General features: G+C 40.8%; 1 protein-coding gene across 1 annotated transcript; it reads left to right on the top strand.

The window, feature by feature from the left end:
- The first annotated feature begins 305 nt into the window (after positions 1–305).
- Positions 306–8,005, top strand: LOC126994242 (uncharacterized). Its single transcript, XM_050853522.1, has 5 exons — positions 306–736; positions 2,437–2,574; positions 4,306–4,391; positions 5,031–5,142; positions 7,823–8,005. Exons 2-5 carry the CDS (start codon positions 2,545–2,547, stop codon positions 8,003–8,005), a joined length of 411 nt encoding a protein of 136 aa, XP_050709479.1. The 5' UTR covers positions 306–736; positions 2,437–2,544.
- The last annotated feature ends 759 nt before the right edge of the window (positions 8,006–8,764 follow it).

Raw genomic sequence — 8,764 nt, 5'->3', positions numbered from 1 at the left:
CCAGTGTAACACGATTGACTCCTTTAAAGACAAGCTCGACCGTCACTTCCTTGAACTTAATATTAACTAGAGTAGAAAAGCAACGTTTTGGAGCCATCTGATTAGTGTAGATTCACTTAGGTGGACAGACCACCTAGTCTGAACCATGGGGTCTGTGTGGTCTGATTTTCTATGTAAATCTATGTAAATATCTCTCTCTCTCTCTCTTTTCTAAACATCGTTCAGGAGGCGCCGTTGCAAAGACAAAGGCAAGAACAACAACATCATCATCATCATCATCAGGACTATGCCGCCCTACATGTAAACAAACAGAGTGGTGTGTGGCTTTAACCAGTCTCCGTATTCACAGGCCAACCCTAGAGGACCTGCTGGGCAGCGACGCCCTCAGCCCCAACACTGCCTTCCACGCCCTCAAGTGCACGAAAACCTTCCTGCAGAAGTCGGGGCAACTCGACAGGATCTAACTCCCGCCCAGGTGACAGGACGGCCAACACAACCAACGACTCCTGATAACAACTACCACTGACGGGGCTCTGGAGGCTGTGGGCCCACAGCCTAACTAGCCCCATAAAACACCCACGAAGAAGAAGAAGAAGTGGTGTGTGGCTGGCCGCGTGGTCTGTGACACCCTCATCCCCACCCTGGCCAGGGCGCGGCGCCCCACACAGCAGAACACTTCCTGCCACGACTCCACTCAGGGCCCCACACCAGCCCCAGCCAGGCTCCACACCCTCAGGTCAGCCTGTGACACCCTCAGCCCCACTCTGCCTGCCAGGCCCTCAAGTGTACACAGACCTTCGTGGAGGAGGAGAGAGAGAGAGAGAGAGAGAGTGGGTGGGTGCACTTCTAGAGTTTTATCTGTAGATGGAATGGAGGAGAGGGAAAGAGAGAGTGTGGAGTGCACTTCGAGAGTTTTACTTTTAGATGGAATGGAGGAAAGTGAGAGAACAAGGTCATGTATAAGGTGACATGTCTCAAGAGAGTGCAGGGAGATCTGATAAAAGTATTCAAATGGGTCAAGGGTTACAACAAAGGCGATATAAGTAAAGTACTGAGAATTAGCCAGCAGGATAGAACATGCAGTAATGGATTTAAATAAGTAAAGTATAGATTTAGGAGGGAAATAGGCAAGCATTGGTTTAGTAATAGAGTGGTGGGGGAGTGGAATAGACTCAGCAATCACATAGTGAGTGCAGTGACGATAGCCTGTTTTAAGAGTAGACTGGATAACTACATGGACGAGGATGACAGGTGGTAGTGTAGTGCGGCGACTAAGCCGGTCGAATGAGAGTCAAAGCAAAATTCAGAATGGCTATCAAAGGATTCGTTGGAGAAGACGACTGATGAGTGAGGTGTGGGTACAGTAAGGTAGCAGTGTACACCTGTACCAAAGGTAAACAAGGATCAAGCCTCTACGACGCAGTGTTGATCTCAGTAAACTGGAAGCCACAGAACGAATATGGTCATGAAATTTCAGTTTAGTATCAAACATTACCCCTAAATCTCTGCTCAGAGTGGTAAATGGGATAGGAATATCACTAGTGAAGTACTGGTCGAAAAGGCCAGCAGGAGGGAGATCTCTGCCAAATCTCAAAGCCACACATTTGTCTGGGTGGAGGTTAAGACCCCATGATTTTGCTATTCCATTCAGTACATCAATATCTTGCTGGAAAGTAGCTATACTGTTGATTGTGGAGGAAATATTATTACTCTGAACCTTCATATAAATTTTCAAGTCATCAGCAAAGATCTTATATTGGCAGCTAAGTGATGACGCCAGGTGGTTAATGTAAATAAGAAAAAGAACGAGACCCAGGACTGAACCTTGCAGAACACCACTTAACACACTTTTGCAGGTACTAACCGTCAACAACAACTGACATTTTCCTGCCGGTAAGAAAGTTATGAATCCAAGACAATATGTTACTAGAAATACCCAAGTGATGTAGCTTTGTGATCAAAATGGAATGGCAAACTGTGTCGAAAGCTTTTGAGAAATCAAGTAAGATTAGGTCAACTGTACCTCCTGCATCAACACTTTTGACTAATTTCATCATAAGTCAAGAGTAACTGATCCTTGACACTCCTTCCTGCTCTGAAGCCAAACTGGGCATCAGACAAAATTAAATTATTATCCAAGTAAAGATTAAGTTGTTCCACAATAATTCTTTCAAGCATCTTGCAGCATATAGATGTTAGACTCACAGGACGGTAATTCAAAGGGTCCGAGTGCAAACCTTTCCTAAATATAGGGACTATGTTAGAACTTTTCCATGCTGAGGGCACTTGTCCAGTATTTAATAATTTTGTAAAAATAAGGTGTAAAGGGTAAGCCAGATGATATTGACAAGATTTCAGAACCAGAGGATGAATGCCATCAGGACCCATACTAGTGTTATTATCCAAATTGTCAATAGCCAACTTAACTCTTTCCAGAGATGGCAGAATAAAAGAAAACTGAGTATTAGACATCTGGTGAGCTGCAGGAAGGGTTGGGGGCGAGGCTGTGTTATATGGCTAAAAGTGTTTGCAAGACACTCCGCCATGCCACTGGGATCACTAACTGTTGACCCGGTACGTATATGTCATTTCAGAGGTAAAAAAGAAATTGAGTTCTTGGTATTAATTCGGCCTCATCAGCACCACTATCTTAGCTCGCAATCTCCTACTCATGTTTTTACTCCCATTTTCTGTTGCCAAGTCAGGTCATCATATCCTTTCAGAGCCAAAGAAGAGGTATGGTGTTGGTTATATCTCTGCACCCCGGCATCACTACCCAGACTATTGTTACTTACTATGGGTAATCCTAGACTATTGTTACTTACTATGGGTAATCCTAGACTATTGTTACTTACTATGGGTAATCCTAGACTATTGTTACTTACTATGGGTAATCCTAGACTATTGTTACTTACTATGGGTAATCCTAGACTATTGTTACTTACTATGGGTAATCCTAGACTATTGTTACTTACTATGGGTAATCCTAGACTATTGTTGCCACATTTGCCACAAAACTCCTCTCTGGGGGTTCTGGTAAACCTGCCTCTTACAACAATGGGTAATCTGTGGTTATTAGTTCTAAATTTACAAAGACTTATTCTGTACAGCTTTGGTAACCTTATTAAGTAGCTTTGAAAAGAGAAACTGTCCTTATAAGTCACATAAGTACTGCATGATGATTTACTGTTGAATGCCACTCTGAGATCCAGTGATCCTTAACATTCCTCTGGAAAGCAAGTTTCAAGCAGTGTGTTGTGAACCTCTTGTTCCAGACACATCCCCGACATGCTCAGCTGAGTTGTTCAACAGTGATTTTATACTTCATCCTTGGTGATTTGTAACTATTTTCATTATGCATTTTAAAAAGACTGATACATTACATAACAGTTTCTCTTGTTTACCGGAAATTATCCTTGAGTCTACCAAAGCTGTGTCAAACTATCTCTTTGCTCTTCAAACTGCCCATGGAAATACTACTAACACAACCTCTACCAAAGCCTTGTCAAACTATCACTTTGCTCTTCAAACTGCCCATGGAAATACTACTAACACAACCTCTACCAAAGCCGTGTCATGCTATCACTTGGCTCATAACACTGCCCATGGAAATACTACTAACACAACCTCTACCAAAGCCGTGTCATGCTATCACTTGGCTCATAACACTGCCCATGGAAATACTACTAACACAACCTCTACCAAAGCCTTGTCATGCTATCACTTGGCTCATAAAACTGCCCATGGAAATATTACTACTAATACAACCTCTACCAAAGCCCTGTCAAATTATAATTAGCCTCGTACCACTACCCATGGAAGTACCCAGAGAGTCTTATCCATTGTTGGTGTGTGAGGCCTGAACTCTCTGAGGATATTGACCCAGGCCTTGAGATCAGTCCCAGCAATGTCAGTCAGCCAGGCACTGTTCCCTACACGCTTCCCATGAACCTCTGCTGTGGGTCAATGGCCACACCCAACACACTGATTATCCCTGTCAGTAATAGCAAACAGACCCCAAAAAGTGATGGAAATGAACTCTATGGAATGTAAGGGAGGCAGAAAACAGTTTAAAAGCTGACATTGTTTTTTGAGCTGGTAATAGCTGGCATTTCTTCGTGAGGGAGAGCTGGCAATACTGTTTTCATGCCCAAGGAAAGGCTTTGGTAATCTTACGCTTGACAAATTAAACGGATCAATGAACACTTACTCTGACCTCTGCCGTGTGCATAACTAAACTCAATCCTCCCTGTCATCCCTGCCCTGTTGTGCCGTGTCCTCTGCTGCCCCGCGTCGCCCCGCCAGTGCCCCATCAGGACGTCATTGTCTCCAGTCGTGTGGTCCAGTGAGTCACCGCTCTACCGCACGACAGTGACCCCAAGGAAGTCCCGGTTAGTCAGTCCGTCTGTCAGTGAGGGACATAACCCCTGCCTGAGCTAACCCATCGCTGAGTCAGGCATTCATTATTTGTGTTATTTCAAGCCATAAGAGTAGGCTAGCATATGATGAGGAGGAGGCATCCATTAGTCTACTCATGCATTTGAGATATAACGTAACACAAGATAATAAGGAGTCTGCAAGAGGCTGATAGGCCAATACAAGGCAGCTCCTCACTATCCATGAACTCATCTAACCTCTTCTTGAATGTATCTTGTGTTGGCACCCACCACATGACTGCCAGGTGTGTTCCACTCATCCACCACTCTGTCAGTAAATCATTTCTTTCCTGTGTCCTGAATTTATCTTACTTGAACCCATTGCTACGTGTCCTACCCGGCCCTCACACCACCAAAGTCTTATTAACACCCCTTATTAATTAAAGCCCTTCATACATTTGTAAACCTCCGTCAAGTCTCCTCACACCCTTCGCTTTTCTAGAGAATGCAGGTTTAAATGTTTAGGTCTGTCCTCATATGGCAAGTTTCTCACCCCTAAAGATGTATTGTAGAGGATTGTAACCCTTTCCCATATACAAACACAGGTAAACATACACACATTGACCCTTCCTGACCTGTTGTAACCCTCCACAGGTCCACAGCAGGGATGTGGCCACCCCTGGCCACAGCCCCAAGTGTTCCCTGGTGGGCCATACTCACTGAGCTCCTCCTCCTCCTCCTCCTCCTCACCCTGCTGCCGTGGAAGGTGAGGGAGAGAGAGAGGGACTTTGATCACTGTCTTCAACACCAATAATCATAATCTATTTACCAGTGAGCTACATGAAATAAACCAGGAGGAACTACTAAATCTAGAAAATTCAAATGATAATTTTAATCTTTTCTATGAAAGAGTTTATGAATGTTACAATAAAAGTTTCCCCATTAAAACAAAATATGTAACTACAAAAAGACTTCATAATGCTTGGCTTACAGGCAGAATACTTAAATCTATCAAACATAAATGTAACTTGTTTAAAATGTATAAACTTGGAACAGTTTCTTATGAGACCTTTAAACAATATAGAAATTACCTTACTCAGAATATTAGGGTTGCCAAAATGAACTATTATTTCCAAATATTTACAAATTTTTGCAGAAATACCAAAAGATTTGTCAAACAGTCAATGAATTAAAAGGTAATACATACAAAGCAAACAATATCAAGTCATTGCAGTATAATAATTCAGTATTAAGTGATCAGTCAGATATATCGGAAGACTTCAATAGATACTCGAAAGACTATCTTAAAGGTAACTTTCCAAATTCTATGATGTGCCCTATTGTTACCACCTTTGATTTGGCTACAGTAATTAAGTCATTAAACAATAAAAAATCAGGCATTAATGATATATCACCCTCTTATATTAAAAGAAACTCTCATTTCATTTCAATCCCTTTGGCTATACTTTTTAATCGATCTGTTACAACTGGAACTTTTCCATCTCTGTTGAAGACTGCAAAAATTACACCTATCCACAAGTCTGGTCCCGATGATGACCCTAAAAATTATAGACCAATATCTCAACTTACAATTTTCTCTAAAATATTTGAAACTTTAATGAAGGTTTATTTACTTGACTATCTTGAAACTAAGAATATATTAAACCCTTCTCAGTATGGTTTTAGGTGGAACTGCAGCACTTTTACAGCCTTAAATGTATTTTCTAATGATGTACTTTCTGCAATTGACAAAAAACTCCGTGTCTTATCCATATTTATAGATTTTGCTAAAGCCTTTGATACAGTACACCATAACATTCTTATTAACAAAATGTACCACTATGGGATCAGAGGCCCAATACTCTCTTGGTTCAAGGATTACCTAACATAGACATCAATGTACTGTATTTAGCGGCGAGAAATCATCTACAGTACTACCACTGTAAAACTTGGTGTACCTCAAGGAAGCGTTCTAGGCCCAATTTTGTTTCTAATATACATCAATGATATATCAAATCTTTTCTTTAAAGCTAAAAGTATATTGTTTGCCGATGACACGACACTCTACTTAACAGGTCCGAACCAAGATCAACTTGTACTAAATGCAAATCATGAACTCAAAAAACTATACCAATGGTGTCTATGTAACAGACTTACAATTAATACAAAGAAAACTTGCTTTATGCTGTTCACTACTAAAAAAGCGTCTAACTTGATTAATTTAAAAATCAATAATGAAATAATTTCTAAAATGGATAGAGTGAGATTTCTTGGTGTAGATTATGATGATTCATTATCATTTAAATATCACATACATAACCTTACACTGAAAATATCAAGACACATTGCTTTACTTTATCAAATAAAGGATCTCATGCCTCAAAATGTATTAAAGTCAATATACTGTGCACACATTTATTCACTAATTACCTACTGCAACCCCATTTGGTGTACAACATACACCACCTATTTAACCCCCCTAAGATTGCAGCTCCAAAAAATTGTAAGAATTATTACTAACAGCAACTATTAAGCACACACTAGTCCACTCTTCAAGGAAACCAAAATTTTAAAACTGGATGATATAACTAAACTGGAAATAGCTACACTCATGTACAAAAATAAGAATGAAATGCGTGACCTCCTCCCATCTCATGATTATAGTACCCGTCACCGCTACAATCTGATCTTTCCTATTCATCGTCTTTCAAAACTCCAACATTCAACTACTTATTTGGGTCCTGTAATTTGGAATTCTATCCCCACACAAATTCAAGAAGCTCCTTCCCTCAACACATTCAAAAGCCGATCAAAAACTAATATTATAATGACCTATTAACTAATTCACTTTTTCCTTATAAATGTGCATATGTGTATGTACTTTAAAATATTATGTTAATGAATTAATGCAACATATGTGCAATTTACTTATGTATATGAATGGGTGTATGCGTGTGTATGTGCGCATGTGTATGTGTGCGCATATGTATATGTGTAAGCTTGTGTGTATGCATGTGTGTGTGTGTGTGTATGAGTATATATAGGTCTGTGTGTGTGTATGCATGTATGTATGTATGCGTTTATTCTATTGTGTTATCTCACATGCTCAATATATGATTCTATTACTTTAACATTATGTAAAGTTATCATAATCATTTCATCTTAACTACAATTATTATTAATGTTGTCACAGCCACTAATTTTCAAATAAATTATATATTTCTTGCCTAAAAAGCTATGCTTTAGACAGGCTAGCTTTAGTTGTACAGCTTAAAGCTCTGTCCATATATATATGCATATAGCATATATAATTTTGTATAACTAATAGCTATAAATAAATGTTTCAAATGTTTCTCTCTCTCTCTCTCCCCCCACTCACTCATGTACTTACTCCACTCACGCACTCACTCTCAGGAGATGAATGAACCCACAAACCTCTGGTCCAGGAGTCACCACAGCTGTCAGCAGAACAACTTGGAGCGTCCGCCCTTCCTGCCGCCAGTGGTCGGAGACTCTCTCTTCACCACACGGTCTGCATGTCAGCAAGGCACTACATCGGGCTCCACTACAACCTCTTCAACCTCTACAACCTCTACGGACTGTCAGAGACGAGTGCCACCAATGCATAAGTCTATGATGCTCACAGTTTTAGGTGCAGGAGGATATGCTGACAGTAAGTTTGTGGTATGCATTCAGTATGGGCACAGTACATTAGTGATGTGCTTGCAGTAAGTTTGTGGTGTGCATTTAGTATCGTTACAATGTATTAATGATATACCCAAGTCATTGGCAAGAGGAAATACAGATGAAGGAAAGCTGTTTTTCTTTCAGAGTTTACCAGCCAAAGGGATGAAAGAATGAAGATGCTGGCTGGCTGACTCCTGCATAAGGGATTAGGGCAGCATAGGGATGAGCCAGTGTTTAAAATGATGGACGGTAGGGGTTGAGGCATGCAGCTACCAAGTTCAGGAGTGCCCGCCAGTCCTCTTTCTTATAACATATCAATACTTTCATTTAGTATCTATCAATATGGCCATTACTTGTTGCCAGACCCTGCAGGGTGTGGGAGCCAGGGCCATTCATCACTTCCTGCTCGTCCTTCCCGGCCAGGGCCACTAGGGGCCACTGGACGGGCCACGTGCTCCCACTGCTTCAACATGTGGCACTCCACCGCAGGTCAGTGCTGCTGGAATTTATTTATTAATTTATCAATTTATCTATTTATTTTGTTTTATTTATTTATTTATTTATTTATTTATTTATTTATTTATTTTTTTTTTTTTTTTACATCTTGGCCCACAGTTGGTAGGCCTTCTTTAGGGGCCTGGTGGTCGGCCCGAGCCCGTCATGGAGCAGGGCAGGTGAGTATTTACAGTGATGCCATCTGT

The sequence above is a fragment of the Eriocheir sinensis genome, unplaced genomic scaffold (genome assembly GCF_024679095.1).
Source record: "Eriocheir sinensis breed Jianghai 21 unplaced genomic scaffold, ASM2467909v1 Scaffold752, whole genome shotgun sequence".
Lineage (NCBI taxonomy): Eukaryota > Metazoa > Arthropoda > Malacostraca > Decapoda > Varunidae > Eriocheir > Eriocheir sinensis.
This window is presented reverse-complemented; position numbering and strand designations above follow the sequence as displayed.